We start from the raw sequence: 15,836 nt of genomic DNA, 5'->3' as shown, positions 1-15,836 counted from the left end.
AGCGTTCTGTTTCTCCGGATTCATGATACACAGATGTTACCTTCCAAAAACCGCAACCTTCAAGGTCTTTAACCTGTTCTTCTCCCTGCACTCATGCAGCATGTCCTGCAGCTTGAAGGACAGCTGGACAAGTTACTCCATGTGCCTGACACCCGAGATCTGTCCAGAAGGCCACACAGACACTCTGAATGCGGCTGTGGAACAGGAATTTAATGTTGCCCAGTTGGCGTTGAAGGCATCCAGCTTCTCTGTGGAGCTCCCTCCAGAAAAAGTCCATGAGGTTGTACCACTGAAGTCAGAACATGGGCAGCTACTGGGCAGACTAAATTAAACCTGGTGACTGCACATTGCTTTGAGCCCCAACCTCCGCCCAATGTACCATTAGGGGATTTGGCAGCTGCAACCCCCGAGTTAGACTAACCGGTTCTAGAAAGCGAGTGAGGGAGAGAATGTCCAAGGCCACGGGAACTTGTCTGTTTAGTCCCAGATGGTGAGTAAGAGGTAAACGAATACTCAGACACCACACCGAGTCTGATATGGAGTTATTGTAGCTTTATTATCTTTAAGCTAAATCCAAAAAGCAAACATTCAGCAACAGTAGCAGCGGGAATAGGTGAATGAACACTAACTTTTTTATTTTAAATTTTTTTTAAAGAGACAAACTCCACCACACCATGCATTCAGCTCAGAGCACAGGGGACACCGGTCCATAGTTCAGGGATAAGAGCGGCTGAAATGCCGAGGCTGCTCTTAGTGGCACCTAGCTTACTGGAAACACGAACAGCTGTGACAAATGTCTTGTGTGTGTTGTTCACCTGTTACATTTGAGCATTAAGACAAAAAAAAAAAGTTTTTTAACAATTGAGTGAATTTATGAGACTTTGCAGCTTGCAGGGAGGAGAAGGGGGAACAGACGGAAAATAAAACAAAGATGCAGGCCCTTTTACTTTCATCTTGACATTTGAGAAGTTTAATTGATAATGCAGATGAAACCTATTACAAGAATTCTTTTGAAAATTCCATTACCAGAAATGGACCTCAATTAGCCATGGATTCAATTATGCAGTTGTTATTAATAAGAGGAAACCTTACACATGCGCATCAACTGAAAAAAAACAAAAAAAACACACACAACCTGTGTCAAGTCTTTCTTAACAGTATACAACCAGGCCAAAGAACACCACTGCAAAAAGCCCAGAAACACAGTGCATGACAGAGCGATCAGCTCTGTTATCAACTCAAATCAAACTCAAGAAAAAAATGGGAGGGAAAAAAAACTTTTTTTTCATAACCAAATTACAAAACTTTTCAAAAAAGAATTTTGCAGAGTTTGCCTGCAAGATGTTGACTCAACAAGGGGGAAAAGAGTGTCATAAAAATGTTACAGAAATGTTGTAATAAATGCATTAACAAGTCTGACTAAACATAGCATTTCTGTATTATGAGTTACAGTTGAAGATGTTCAATAATAAATCAGAAGGGGGTTGAGACCCCCTTCTGTGGCGCATTTGTGTGTGCCTGTATAAGTGTGTGTGAGTGTGAGAAAGTGGGGAGCTAGAGCTCTGATTGTAATGTGTCCCTGGAGAGACCAGTAGCCTGGGACACACAAAAGCCAGCCTCCCTGCTGAGGGGGATCCTGAGCAGAGCGCAGGGTGACGGGTCCAGGCCAGTGCTGTACTGAGCATGTTCAGGGCAGAGAGTTCAACACGTCTTGCAAGAAGCCATCGGGGTCTGGGATATCTGAGAGAAGACCTGTAAGACAGACATCACACATCAAGAGTGAGATTTCTGCCATATATTCAGCCAGATACAAGGGATTCTCAATGACTGGCCTTTTATAAATCAGAATCCAAATTATGTTCACTGTCGCAGAATTGAGTTTTATTCGCTTGCACTAAGTATTCTTAAACATTTGTACAAAAGAATATCCATTGCTTTTAAATGAATTTTAAATTACTCTAAGGCAAATGTTCGCTGAAATTTCTGTGCAAATTTGAAAGAAAAAACAAAAAGTGAAATTTACCAAAATATTGTTTTAAAACACTTGTTTCTTACTCCAAGACCATGCAAGCCCAAGTAAAATACGGTTCCGGCATAGATAATCAGCTGTAATTTACATTTACTTTAAAAGGAGACTTGTGGCTGTGGAGGTGCTGGAATATGGAAGCAATGGCATGGTTAATTACGTAAAGCAAGTAAAGATATAGTTCTTCGTTAAACATTCATGTGTCAGATTTTCCATAAGTACATACATGTGTATTTCACACATGTGTATTGAATTTGTTTAATTTTCTGAACACTGTAATTGAAAATTATGGCAGTTAAAAAATATATGAAATAAAGATGCAACTGATACACATGCCTTGAATCTGTACCACCAGATAACTGTCTTCTTCACTGCCATCAGGCAAACAAGACAGCATTAACAGATGGCTGAGGGCCAGAGTTGATCTAGCTGCTGAAATCAGGTTTTAGCAAGTTGTCACCCCTAAATAAAATTACTCGCTTCAACAAAGCTAATGATACAGTTAATAACAGAGATACTGACCAACGACATCCAGGAACTCTGAGAAAGACTCAGCTGGCATGAGCTCATCCTGGAAGGAGCGCAGCACCCGCTCGGAGGCCTCGTAGATCGGCATGTCGCTGTGCCGCACGTACTCCGCTAACGAGAAGGACCAGCCTCCCTCTGTATTACTGGTGGGCACTTTCTGCACAGGCCAAAGGAAAATAGCATCATACGTGATGCCTTATTTGACATGCTTGATTTTAATGACCCCATTGCTGTCCCATCATACCCTGAACATGTCATAGATGAGATCCACCAGGCCCCAAAAGAGAAGAGGAGAGCGGTACACTGAGTACTCCTTCACTGCTTTATCTGTTAGCCTGAGAAAAAAATAAAAGAGACATACATACGTATACCACAGCACAAATAAATGGGAAAAAATGGAATATAGACATTTTACAAAGAAATAAAATGTTCTAAAAGAAAAACGCCCTGAGAAAAGGAGGCTACTGATGCTTACTTGTTGGCACCCCCTGGTGAGATCTTCCTGATGTGTGCGGTAAGGAGCAGGCGGCGAAGGAAGTCTATGCGTGTGGCACGCCAGCGTTCGGGGGGCATAATGTGCAGGGCAAGGATTGTGTAGTAGTGCGGCCCGTCCACTTCAAAAGCCGCCTCAGCCCAGCGCTCACAAGGCTGTTCCAGAAAGCTCTGCAGGTTCTTTTCTTCACGGGAAGTTGCTCTGGTGCTACAGGGAAAAAAAAGTGCTTTCATGTCCTCAATGAGACAGGAGTTATTTCAGCAATTAAAAGTAACAAAAATGTCCTGCATAACAACAATTATTTGCAGTACGTGGTAACATACGTGTTGAGGACGTAGAGGACTGTGTGGATAATGTAAGGGATGAGGTGAATGTTGCTCTCTCGGCCGCCTCCACCTGTGTCCACACTGAAGGACTGCTCCATTGCAAAGCGCAGGAACAGCAACTTGGTGTCGTGAATGTTGAGCTGGTAGGTTGGCTCACGCTGCCCTGTGCATTCCTGCAGATATGTGTTGTGTCTGCAATAGAGAGAACCACAGTCACCATCAATAGCACTTAAAAGAGAAGTAAAATCATTAGTCGCATTATATATTTACAGCATTTTTTAGTACCAGAGAAAGTTTCATACTTCTTTTGGAAGTAACAAAAGTGAAATGAAATCTGAACCTTAAACACAATGCATATACACAAGACCTATAGTGACATACATTTATTTTGTGTAATATCAGTGGTTAATGGTTTTGGGCAAAAAGTACGGTCATGGGCAAAAAATTTGACACAAATACTGGTTTTCTCCAAGAAAAAAAAAATCAAGAACACACTGATATTCTGCAAAAAGTACAGGGACTGGACTGCTGAGGAATGGAGTAAAGTAATTTTCTCTGATGAAGCCCCTTTCCGACTGTTTGGGGAATCTGGAAAAATGATTGTCCGGAGAAGTAAAGGTGAGCACCACAATCAGTCCTGTCTCATATCAACAGTAAAGCATCCTGAGACCATTCATGTGTGGGGCTGCTTCTCCTCCAAGGGAGTGGGCTCACTCACAATTTTGCGTAAGATCACAGCCATGAATAAAGAATGGTACCAAAACCACAGAGAGAAACTTCTCCCAACCATCCAAGAACAGTTTGCTGAAGAACAATGCCTTTTCCAGCATGATGGAGCAACGTGCCATAAGGCCAAAGTGAGAACTAAAGTGTCTCATGGAACAAAACATTGAAATTTTGGGTCCATGGCCAGGAAACTCTTTAATCCAATTGAGAATTTGTAGTCAAATCCTCAAGAGGCAGGTGGACAAACAAAAACCCGCAAATTCTGACAAACACCAAGCATTGATTATGAAGGAATGGGTCACCATCAGTCAGGATTAGTCAGAAAACTTTATTGACAGCATGTCAGGGTCTTGAGATCTCTTTGTATAAACTTGTAACTGTAAAGATGCAATGGTCAATAAAAGCCTATGAAACTTATAAAATGCTTGTAATTCTACTTCAATACACCACAGAAACAACTAACAAAAAGATCTAAAAACACTGAAGCTGCAAATTTTATGAAAACCAGTATTTGTGTCATTCTCAATACCTTGACTGTAGAATGGAATCTGTAGCTTGCTGAAGGGTTAAACCGTCTACTTCAAACAATTGTCTGCACCACATAAAACCTTTACACAAAAACCTGGTGTGGCTATATTAGATGGGTGGAAGTCATACCTGGCTAGACATGTGGCGAAGGCTGATTCAGGGACATGTGGGCCCCAAACTGGCAACAGACCATTGCACTTAGTGTTGGCGTTCTGCAGGGCAGCACTTTCCCACTCCTCTCTTCCACGAGCCAACCTGACAGAGATAGAGAGTCTGACTCAGACTTTTCTTGATTGAAAGTTTGGACTACATGCTGAAAGCTGCAGATATGAGTCAGTACCTGACAGCTGCCAGGTGACAGTCGTAGTGAACAATGTTAAAGTGGGACACAGTGCTGTAGCCCTGCTGCTTTCGTGGTTTGTTCTCAAACTCATCCAAAGCCACACGCTTGGTGAAGGTGTAGATACCCAACACCTTGGTTGGCTATCAAAGAGAAACACATAATACATGTGAATATAATTACTGAACATTAAACAAACTAAAGACCTGCTAAATGCACATGCATTTGTTTTAAAGACTTGGTTCTCAAACTGTGGTATAAGTAGTTCTTTGGCTCCATCTAGTGGTAGACCAGGAGATCCCTGCTAATATTCACAGTTACAGTGTAAATGCAATGTAAATATTATTTTTAATATTCTCAATGAAGTTAATATCCTCACTTGCTGTGTTTTAGACAACTGTATTAATTTATATACATACACACACATATATACACACACATACATATATATATATATATATATATATATATATATATTTGGCCTAGGACTTTTAATGCCCGTCATAATGGGTGGTACACAAAAAATCAAATATCTGTTTTAAAACAGATGAAACTGTGTCTATATTTCTGTGTATACCTGAAACTTGTAGCCCTCTCTACAGATGCAGCAGGTGAGACCAGGTTCCTCAATCAGTTCCTCCATCTGCTTTAGAAGTGATGTCTTTGTCACCACCTGGCCCTTCTCATTGGTCTGTAAAATAAGGTTGAAGGTAAATATTACACTAAATATTATAATTGCATACAGAACAGAGAAAACAGCTCTGGTGTGTGTAAAGCTAATATATATTAAAACACAGCCACCAGACTAAAACGTACAGTCATGCCCAACGTTCCCAGGGCCTTCTGTCTCATGGCCATCGCCATGCGTTTCTTTTCTGCGCGGGTCTCGCGCCGTGCAGCATCAATCTTCAGGTTGACCTCTGCATGTTCACGCAGAGCTTCCAGAAGGTTCTCGGCCAATGTGCCAATGCCCTCATCACTCGACACCTGCTCCAGCTTGTGGAGGTTGCTGATGGAGTCAATTCCAATCAACATCTACAGCAAAAGGGTTCAGAAACATGTTAAATGGGGGGGGGGGTTTTCCAGAATTAAGATTTTCCTTTGGAAAAACATAGCTAGCCTGAATGCATTTCAAATTAATCATCTGATATCCATGAAGCATTGTGTGATGAAAACAGAGCTCACAGTCTAACATGCTACGCCCTGTAGGTTTGGGTGCAGCAAGCTGAAGCAGCTGTACCTGTGTAGGGGGGTGTTGGGTGGCCAAACCACGCAGCAGTCTGAGGATGAAGGGCAAGGCGGGTCTAGACAAAAACTTTTTCCACACGTCAGCGTCCAAACTAGATAGAGAAAACCACACACCAGTTAAAAATAGATACGTCTAGAAATCTGTCACAGGCATAATTTCTCTTAAAGTTAAGTTAAAGAGCTACTTACTTTTTGGCGCTTGGGATGTGTTTCTTCATGTAGTCCAGGGCATTTTGAACAATCCCCTTCTGAAGAATTAGGTCTTTCAGTTGATGGCCATTAGTATTGTTCTTAATGCCCGCAGCGATCTTACAGAAGCAGTCCAGAAACACTCTATCATCAGCACTGTGCTCCTCGTCATACCTGGAAAAGGCAAGACCCCATAAATTTACATTTAACACCTAATTTGTTATAAAGGTTTCCACTGGGAAACCACAGGATTAAGGGTTAAGGTAAGATTGTTGCAATATTGAAAGTTGCAAGATTGAGAAGAGAGCTCACACTGTGCCACAGGCTACTGCCACAATAGTGATATACAGGGGCATTGTGGGTGCATAGGAATGCATACTTGTCAAAACAACAGAAGGGTTTAAAACGCTCCACCAGGATGTGCATCTTCTCCAGCTCTCCAAAGGACAGGTATGGAATAATCCGGAGCAGGCCCTGCAGGACACTAGGGTTGGAACGGACAAATGGTGTGTTGATCTGGTCTAGCAGCGTCACCAGCTGATCCTTATCCCCAGTCTGAAGCAGATTTGCCTATTAGCGAGATCAGAGAACATATCACGGTTAGTTTCCATTAAAATTGAATCACATTTGCAAAAAAAAAAAAGATGCACATGTACTCAAACTAGCTAACATTTGTCCATGTTTAACCTTTGTTTGCTACTTACAGCCAGTTGAATTTGAATTTAGTGTCACCAGAGTGAGAGAGAGAATTCACCTTGTCTTCAGACAGAGTCTCCGCATTGGCCTCATCCAGGACAATCTCCATAATGCTGAGAACCTGCTCAGCAATGGATGCTCCACCACTGTCCTTACTCTCCTGCTCTGCAACCAGGGCCTGACATATGGAGATGGAGCAGTTGTGTTCAGTGTAATTGGAACAATACAAAGCAGGGAACAACTGCATATAAACATTTCATTTCACTGACACAGATAAGAAGGATACAGCCAATGATGCAATAACATTACAAATGGCATATACTTCATGTCAACACTTAACAGCAGCCTGATCCTACATGTTTAAAACTACAAAAAATAGTTAAAAAATACCAATGTAAAGGTGATTTTTTTTCCACTTTGCTTTTAATTCATTTAATAAGAACTTGCATCGCTCATATGAATGGCCATGTTTAATTGCAATCAATTGGAGTACGGCATTGTTTTCAACAAATGAAGAAAGGTCTACACACCAGGTTGAGGGTACCCAGCATGACATTCAGGGTATTCATCTCGGGCCTCACCAGCTGCTGTCGGTTGATTTTCACTTTTACACAGTAACTAAAGAGTTTCAGTAGGACCTGCAAAGGGCGCCATATATTACAAAGCAAAATATACAAATGATTCCACACAGACAATTCTTCAGTGTTAAATAAAGTGAAAATGCACTCACAGTCAGCAGGTGTCTGCCCTGTTTGAAGTCCTTAATGCCAGACAGCCTGTTCAGCATACACTCCAGCCCACCACACTGGACCATCACCCCAGCCATCTTATACACATCCTCATCATCCTCCTCCTCGTCTGTGCAGAAATCAAAGTCACACACGGTTTCCGCATTGTACTGCCTTTCACTGCTGGTCAATCCTACCTGTTGTGGAGTCTAATGACTCAATGAACTCCTCGGTGGCATCACCCAGCAGACCCCTCATCCGATAGATGATCCTCATTGGTTCACCCTAGTCAACCAATTCAGCCAGTTCATGTTAGACACATCAGTCATTTGTTCTATTAAAAGTCTTTTTTTTTTTTTTTTTTTTTACTGACCTCATTAGTAGGGCACCAGACTTTCTTATAGACTTCAGCAACCGAGAGATCCAGGCTAATTATTTTGTTATTCACAAGGAGCTGTAGGGGGAAAAAACGAATTAATTAACATCCATTTCCAGACAGTGGGAATTCACTACATACACACATAAATAAAGCTTTTGGGGACATGTTGACGAAGTACAAAATAACGTGTATTTTTATACAAACAATTTATACAAACGACTTACAACCAGTAGTGCCCCCTGGAGACACTTAGGGTTAAAGTGTCTTGCTCAGGGACACAATGGTAGTAAGTGGGATTTGAACCTGGTGTGTTACCCCTAGGCTACCACCACCCTAAAGATAACTCTCAAGTAAGGGGTGTGGTGAGCCACAAAAGGCTACAGCTGGTACCTCCATGCCACTGTCGTCCTCCAAAAGGGCCACAAGGTCACAGTCCTGGCAGATCTTGTTCTTGATGTCCCTCATGAGAGGCCCGATGCCAGGCTCATTACTGCTGTAAGGATTGCCTGGCATGCGGCCTTGCAAGAAGTCTTCCTGTTGAGGATCCTTCTCCAGCGTCACAAAGAACTCAGTTACTTCATTTTCTTCCTGGAAGGACAGAGAAAAAGGGTTCTAATATAATAGTAATTATGCCTTATTTGCAATTAATATCATGCTAACAGAAGCTTCCAGGGGATATGAACAGATGACCACAACTCACCGGGTAAATGATGCTGCATAGTCTCTCAAAGATGAACACAGGAGTGCGGTAGTCATCCAGACTGTACCGTTTTGCAGTCTCAATGCACACAGCCATAAAGGCCTTGGTTTCTGACTCTGTCCCTGTGAATGTTGCCAAGCAAAAAAAGAATTTGGTTTATATTTCAGAGATTTACACTTAAATCTAGGCTCATTTTAAAACTGCTCACCTGTAGTCATGTCTTCCAGCATCTCCAGCAGCATGTCCTGGGTTTCATCAATCAGCTTTGTTCTCTGGACCACCAGCTTCCTGAGGCACAGGTACCCATTCAGCACCGTGCCCACCAGCCTGCTCTTGAAGTGACGTTTGATGGACTCCACCTCCACAAAGGAGGACAACAGACCTGCAGTTTTACAGATCCAACCATCAACAAAGCCATACTCAGACAGCCACTTTCACATAAATGGAGACAGACTGAAATTCAAGCTAAAAATATTCCTTCTATCCAGTAGAGAGGTAGTTTATGTTATGCCATGTTATGCCATAAAATCCTACAATGGTAAATATCGGGCTCAAAAGCACACAAGGTTGTTAATGTCCACCTGTAAGGCTCTTGAGGGCATAACCCTGTTGCAGGTCTGTGCTCAGCGTGGCCTCTTCCAGTGCCAACAGATGAGCAATCTCCTGCAAAAAACAGGTTTTCAGAGACCAATCGTTTGTAGCATTTTGGTTAAATTGACTAAATCTCGTACCTTGGTAATGAGACTGCCAACGTAAGGCAGGACTCCACGGGCCGCCAGGTAAACCTTCCAGTGGGCAGGTTTGATAAGTTTCTGGTAAAGAGATAGGTACTCCGCAGCACATTCACCTGCAACACTCAATTCATCCAGGTAACTAACACACAACCACACACACACACACACACACACACACACACAAAGCAAATTCAGAATCCATAATGTACTAGAAGACTGAAAAAAATGCACAAAAAAAAAGAAAGCCAAGCAAGTTCAAGTTGTCCAGTGTGAGCTGGTGACTGACCACCAGGGTCCATTACCTGGTAAGCAGATCCAGCACCTGCTGCTTGCGGCTCGGGATGGTGGTCAGGGCTTCTACAATGGTGCATGCAGCCTGCCGCGCTGCCTGGGTGGCCGGTGTGAACAGCACCTGAGGAGCCCATTTATAAAGTGAAGCAGCCAGTTAATTTAACATTAGTGTTTAAAACACAAGTAGGGGAAGACCAGATCTTACCTGGCGTAGCCAGTTGTTGTGGCCTAGCTTAAGCAGCCGAGGAAACAGGCCTTCAGTTCGGGACCTCATGACCTGCTTCCATTTCCATACGTATTTCTCCATCAGGTACTGTCTCCTGATGTCTGGCCGGCTCATAGGCTTGGGGACAGCCTCCTGAGCTGTAATGCCAGGGAGGGAGGAAAAAAAATTGCAGACATGTTACTGCGCATCTGAGCCATAGGTTACAGAAATATAGAGTTAAAGAGAGAACAAAATAATTAAAACTATAACTCACATCGGGCTGGAAGGCACTTTTTCCAGGCTTCATATGAGGCTTTGGGATCCTTTCTGAGCCAGAGCTGGGCCTGAGCATGGATCTCGTTACTGTATGGCTTTACTGTGGTCATAGACTCAACTGCAGCATCCTACAGGAAATATAATTTGGTGAGCTGGAAAGTGTGAAACATGATGCAGTGGCACTGTAGAACAGTCATGGATCTTAGAGGGAAAAGTTTAAACAGATGAAATAAGTCAAGAAAAAATTCTGTTAAGCGGAGCTGGAAAATCTGAACTGCTGACCTTGTTCTTCTTGCTAGTGGGGGCAGGGGGTTTGATGAGTTTCTGCAGGATCCTGAGGCACATGAGGGTAATGTTCTCCACCACAACTGGTGTCTTAATGTTCACAGCCATCAGGAACAGGCTGAGCGCTGCCCACACAAGACACAGACTGACTGAGACTAAGATACAATACAGTACAATACAGTAAGATGCTGAATGCATCATTTTCTCACCACAGCGGAGACGTAGCTCCCAACATCCACCCTCCTTAGCTATGGAGTCTGTGAGGAGCAACATCTCAAACTGCAAACTGCTCACCTGCACAAAATTTAGAGACCCCTCAAATATCAAAATAATTTTGTAAAACCCCCCACACAAACACACAGTCAGCTTGCAGTGAAAGAGGACGTACCAGATCAGGATTGGCCCAGTGTCCCTTCAATGCTGCTGAAACTTTAGCAATGATGAGGTCATTCATCTGTTGTGTGGCTTCAGGGTGATCCCTGCAAAGTCGATCAATACATTACTAGCCCAAATACAGAAAGAGCAGGAAGTATCGCCAACAAAGAGGCAGCATGGGTGTTACCTGGTGAGCAGACACATGAGCTGCCGCACCTCGTCCCTCATCGCAGCAGTGCCCCGTCGTAGGTTGTACTCAAAAAGCTCACGGATAAGTCCCTGCAATACCAGAATCTGCCTGATGGCAGTGTTGGTGGCCAGGGCACGCAGCAGGGTGATACAGTGGCCAGTGACAGCGGAGGCACAGCCGTAACACTTGGTGGAGGAAGTGTGACCGCAGCCAAGGACAGAGAGGGCACGGTACTGGCTGGCAGTGAACGTGGGCTGGGTTGAATTGCGGGATGATTTTGTTGCTGCTTCCCGCTGCTGGAGGTCATATTCCAACAGCTCCTTACGAGACGCCAGCACTTTCTGCCAGGGAGACATTGAATAAAGTTTACAAACTTATTAATATTAGTGGGACAGCTCTAAATTGGGCTGTAAAATGTGTCAAGTTGGAGTTGGAAGAGCAGCTTTGGTACATGCAGAAAAGATGCAGGGTCGTCAACTACATTTTTCCAGTGTCTGTAGACACCGAGAGGACCAGATGCTCTTCTAAAATACAATAGTATTATTGTGTTATATAAAGTAATATATTTTTTGGATATTTTCTTCCAAATCTATTTTTTTTAGCCATTGTCAATGTTACAAGACTCATATCACTTGTAGTGCAGCAAGCCACTAGGGGGGCGACAGCAATATTTTCGGTTTCATATTTCAGGGCTACATGGTTTTGTTAAAATAAATAAATATATGTGATGAAGATTAGAACAAACAGAAATGCAAAAATAAATTAATTACTAATTCCTCTTCATAAATTTAAATAAATCAATAGCATCTTCGGCAGACTATCACTTTGTTTTGGGAGCCATTTCCAGGGCTTGTTGATGTTGCCTTCATGGGTTGAGCAACCTATCCCCCTTGTTATCAAAGCACATTTTACTCTTGCCCAATTCATCTCCCACCTTCTCCCCTCCTAACCCTAACTTTTTTTTTTGTCAGTTTGGTGTATTTGTATTGATGTTTCCCATTTAAAGTTATTGTTTGTGTGTGAGATTACGAAATAGTAGACTTTTGTATTGTTAGCTTTGTTTCATGTATATTCTTTATTGTTTTTTGGAAATTTTTAAAAAGTGTACTGGTTATTTCCAAACTGTTCATATTTTTAAAAATGTCATATGCCAAAATAGACCACTCGACTGCCTAATTGATATGATTCTAGCCAGTTTTAAATCACTAAGAATGTGTGTTTTACTAAAACATTTTAAATGCTGATTAAGGTCTCAAAAAAAGAGTGAGTGGGGTGTGCTACCTAAACATAGTCCAGCATACCTGGATAATTTTGGACAACTCGTCAAATGAGCTTTTGCAGTCCCCACTGTACTCCTGCGCCAGTTGTTGGATGTACCGGTTCACACTTGCAGAAGAGGCGCCCAGTCCTGTTCCTGCACCAGTGTCATCCTGCACAGAATACAAAATTTCAAAGTAAAAGATAATGGTTTGCTATCTAAGTGGTCACATAAAATCAACAAAATTTTTAAATGGTTACTACCATGGACCTGTCACCAGGGTACAAGTTCTTTCAGTTATACTTGCTTCATGCAAGATTCACCTGTGGTTTCTCAGGCGCTGCCTCATTGATCTTAGAGAGGAGAGTCTCCAGCTGTGGACGGTGGCCCATAAGCTGGTGGTACACACGGTCAGCTTTGTCCAGCAGGGTGTTGATGTTAGTCACAGCCTGCATGGATTAAAACAAACTAATTAGAAATTAGGCTAGAGTCCACTACTATATTACAGTACCTCCAGCTAATATTACACTGCAACAGTGAGTAAAATAAAATATGTATGTGTGTGTAATCTTTCTTAATACCTTCTTCCTGTCCTCCTCATTCTCAATGGGATCCACAGCGCAGCAAGGCTTGGCATAAAGCATGAAGTCAAAACGGGCATATTTACAAAAGCCACATGCATTGCAGAGGAATGGGTCCTTCTCATCATAGTTTATGGACCTACACAAATAAAAATTAAATAAAAGAAACATCATTGCCATTAGCCATTTAGACTGGACTCAGCCATAATAGGAAAATGAACAGGCCATATTTATTTATGGTCTACATATGCAACTTCCAGCTTTTCAAAATGCAGTTGGAACATTCTGAACCCACTCCGATACCTGCACTTGTGGCACTGGTACACGTTCTCCCCGCAGTTGCCACACACCCCTGGGTTAGCTGGCACTGAAGCACTGCATCGTGGGCACTGGAGTGTCTCTGTAGATGCCTGGTAATTCTCATAAAAGTCAGAAAATTCAATCATCAGGTTGGAAGCTACGATGGGCAGTGGGAGGTCAATCTTCACTTCTGTCTGTCCAGGGGTGAGCTGGACTTTTTTTGCTTTGTGCCACCGAGCAGGCCTGTTGAAATTTTTTTTGGGTTAGTTGCATAAACAATTGAATAATCAAAACTATGAATATTACACATGAGAATATCTTGAAACATACTTGTTCTTCAGCTCAACAATGGCCTGCACCGTTCTGTTGTTGTAATAGAGGTTGATTGTGCGCACCATCTTTGTACGTTTTAGATCTCCAATCTTCACAGTGACTTTGCTGATTGTGTGACTGCCAATCAACTTCACCACCTGCTGTGTGGTTGTGTAACGTGTGTCCACTTTGATTGAAGACAGTTTAATATTCTGAGCGAGAAAAACAAGAGTTTAGGAACATTAAGTGAACAAAAAAACGTATGTGTCTGATATAACTCATATATGCATCCACTCACAGAAAAGGGCACTTCGGGATTGTTGCAGACCAAGCAAGGGTCACTTTCCAAGTAATATCCATCAAATTCCACCAGCCCAGAGAGAGTGCTTAAAAAGAAAAAAAAGATAAAAACTCATTTAAAAAACAGACTTCAAATCAGAACATTTTAATGCCTTTCCAGTTACTCAGGATCTCACTTGTAGATGTTGCTATTGGGGTGGTTGGTGAGGATGTGGTTTTGAGTCCTCAGAATCTCCACAGCCTTTTGAGAGTACTCCTTTAGCTGGATAATAGAACATCATGTTACAGTCAGTCATGCAGCACATGATATCACAGTCTGAACCTATTATCTCAATTAACCACATGCTTCAATGTCAGCTTTATTAGGCCATATTCCATGTCATATTATTTGAGGTCGTTTTTTTTTTTTCCAGGTCATGCTGTCTTAACTAATTGTGAATGCTTTTTCCGCCATTTCTTTTCTTCTACTACCTTTTTCTCTGTCTGTGGGGTCTTGAGGGAGAAGTAGCCTAGCAGATCCACAAACTGCGCTGCCTTGCGACCATAAGCAGGGAGCTCTGGCCAGATGTCCCATGTGAGGTCCAGGAGCAGCTCCTGCTGGGACTTACTGGAGTTTCTGTAAAAGTACCAGTAACAGTCTGAATAGAGATTTTATCCAATGTGTTAATGAAGGACAAAAAGCTGCTGTTTCACCTAGTAGACAACAAAAGATAATCCACACATGTACTGGAGACACATTTCTATGACGTGTAACATATATCAGGTTCATACCTGTATATATGCAGGGCCAGGCAGTGCGCCTGCCAGCGTACAGATGACGAGTTGGACTCCAACAGAAAGCAGCGCAGAAACTGGATCAGAGTTTCTTTATCTGCAAACTTGTTGAGCTGACTGACCAGAGCAGTGCACAGCTGCTCCTCCTGGCTAGCCTGCCCATCTCCTGACAAGCAAAAGATAGAAGAGGTTAGAACATTAAGGGTTTCATGTTAATGAGCTGGTTTCTTCAGTGTCAAATCAGCTTTAGTCACCTTCTTTGTCCTTTTCTTTGTCCTCCTTCTTGTTCTTCTTGCTAGATGATTTACTCTGTGAGGAAGGCGTGGCCCCCGACCCACTGCCAGATCCCCCAGATGAGGCAGCGGCAAGAACTTTACTGCCACAAAGTGCACAGGAGAGCAGCTGTAGCAGAACTGGGGACACACCCTCATCCACCAGAAAGCTCACCTGCAGCAGGAAGTATAGCACCGCTGCGTGGAAGAGGAGGGTATGTAAGCGTTACTGATGGAATACGCAGACAAAAATTTACAAGCAAAGAACAGGACGAGGTGTTAATTCCTTACAATCATCCTTCATACAGAACTTCTGCCAGTTGATGGTTCTCTGACTGGCAATTTCAGCGCAGGCTTTCAAATGCTCCATCTACACAGGCAAAAAGACCAAATCTAATAAAATCACTAACACAGTACAACTCACTCTCACGGAACATGCAGAACATACTCACCAGGCTAATAAGGGTGTCATACTGCAGGGCAGAGCCCGATGATGCGGTGACAACACCAGCCCTGAGGAAGATGCCCTGCTCTTCTAGCAACTTCTTGACACCACGGATATGGGAGTCCAGTGTGTGGAGGTCGCGCAGCTGACGGTACTTCTCCTTAGAGCCACAGATGAAGAGCAGGAGCTTCCTCACTTGTCTGCGCACGAATGGCGTTTGCTGGATCATCAAGTACTGCAGGACAGTAGGTGGAATGTTTATGTAGACAGTTTATCAGATACCCGCCACAGCCTTAATTAACAGTCCATTTCTGATCAAAGGGCCATGCCT

At 42.8% G+C, this 15,836-nt stretch overlaps 1 protein-coding gene across 4 annotated transcripts in view; it reads right to left on the bottom strand.

The window, feature by feature from the left end:
* Nucleotides 1-805: 805 nt before the first annotated feature.
* Nucleotides 806-15,836, bottom strand: part of ubr4 (ubiquitin protein ligase E3 component n-recognin 4) — a 45,509-nt gene continuing 30,478 nt past the window's right edge. For all 4 annotated transcript variants that reach the window (XM_028992759.1, XM_028992760.1, XM_028992761.1 and 1 more), the window contains 41 exons: nucleotides 15,513-15,740; nucleotides 15,352-15,430; nucleotides 15,043-15,258; nucleotides 14,786-14,954; nucleotides 14,486-14,630; nucleotides 14,191-14,276; nucleotides 14,013-14,100; nucleotides 13,733-13,926; nucleotides 13,406-13,645; nucleotides 13,103-13,241; nucleotides 12,845-12,970; nucleotides 12,565-12,693; nucleotides 11,261-11,604; nucleotides 11,087-11,177; nucleotides 10,908-10,992; nucleotides 10,696-10,823; nucleotides 10,412-10,541; nucleotides 10,138-10,295; nucleotides 9,944-10,053; nucleotides 9,639-9,780; nucleotides 9,489-9,570; nucleotides 9,116-9,289; nucleotides 8,908-9,029; nucleotides 8,598-8,795; nucleotides 8,202-8,282; nucleotides 8,026-8,113; nucleotides 7,831-7,958; nucleotides 7,631-7,738; nucleotides 7,159-7,278; nucleotides 6,784-6,974; nucleotides 6,405-6,578; nucleotides 6,208-6,307; nucleotides 5,784-6,002; nucleotides 5,545-5,658; nucleotides 4,968-5,110; nucleotides 4,757-4,882; nucleotides 3,371-3,565; nucleotides 3,030-3,254; nucleotides 2,799-2,889; nucleotides 2,549-2,711; nucleotides 806-1,752 (listed from right to left, as the gene is read on the bottom strand). In XM_028992759.1, coding sequence (XP_028848592.1) covers nucleotides 1,688-1,752; nucleotides 2,549-2,711; nucleotides 2,799-2,889; nucleotides 3,030-3,254; nucleotides 3,371-3,565; nucleotides 4,757-4,882; nucleotides 4,968-5,110; nucleotides 5,545-5,658; nucleotides 5,784-6,002; nucleotides 6,208-6,307; nucleotides 6,405-6,578; nucleotides 6,784-6,974; nucleotides 7,159-7,278; nucleotides 7,631-7,738; nucleotides 7,831-7,958; nucleotides 8,026-8,113; nucleotides 8,202-8,282; nucleotides 8,598-8,795; nucleotides 8,908-9,029; nucleotides 9,116-9,289; nucleotides 9,489-9,570; nucleotides 9,639-9,780; nucleotides 9,944-10,053; nucleotides 10,138-10,295; nucleotides 10,412-10,541; nucleotides 10,696-10,823; nucleotides 10,908-10,992; nucleotides 11,087-11,177; nucleotides 11,261-11,604; nucleotides 12,565-12,693; nucleotides 12,845-12,970; nucleotides 13,103-13,241; nucleotides 13,406-13,645; nucleotides 13,733-13,926; nucleotides 14,013-14,100; nucleotides 14,191-14,276; nucleotides 14,486-14,630; nucleotides 14,786-14,954; nucleotides 15,043-15,258; nucleotides 15,352-15,430; nucleotides 15,513-15,740 — 5,934 coding nt within the window. In that variant the 3' untranslated portion in view covers nucleotides 806-1,687. The remainder of the gene's footprint in view (nucleotides 1,753-2,548; nucleotides 2,712-2,798; nucleotides 2,890-3,029; nucleotides 3,255-3,370; nucleotides 3,566-4,756; nucleotides 4,883-4,967; nucleotides 5,111-5,544; nucleotides 5,659-5,783; nucleotides 6,003-6,207; nucleotides 6,308-6,404; nucleotides 6,579-6,783; nucleotides 6,975-7,158; nucleotides 7,279-7,630; nucleotides 7,739-7,830; nucleotides 7,959-8,025; nucleotides 8,114-8,201; nucleotides 8,283-8,597; nucleotides 8,796-8,907; nucleotides 9,030-9,115; nucleotides 9,290-9,488; nucleotides 9,571-9,638; nucleotides 9,781-9,943; nucleotides 10,054-10,137; nucleotides 10,296-10,411; nucleotides 10,542-10,695; nucleotides 10,824-10,907; nucleotides 10,993-11,086; nucleotides 11,178-11,260; nucleotides 11,605-12,564; nucleotides 12,694-12,844; nucleotides 12,971-13,102; nucleotides 13,242-13,405; nucleotides 13,646-13,732; nucleotides 13,927-14,012; nucleotides 14,101-14,190; nucleotides 14,277-14,485; nucleotides 14,631-14,785; nucleotides 14,955-15,042; nucleotides 15,259-15,351; nucleotides 15,431-15,512; nucleotides 15,741-15,836) is intronic.

This window comes from Denticeps clupeoides, chromosome 10 (assembly GCF_900700375.1).
Source record: "Denticeps clupeoides chromosome 10, fDenClu1.1, whole genome shotgun sequence".
NCBI lineage: Eukaryota > Metazoa > Chordata > Actinopteri > Clupeiformes > Denticipitidae > Denticeps > Denticeps clupeoides.
The sequence above is the reverse complement of the archived record's forward strand: the minus strand, read 5'-3'. Positions and strand labels throughout refer to the sequence as shown.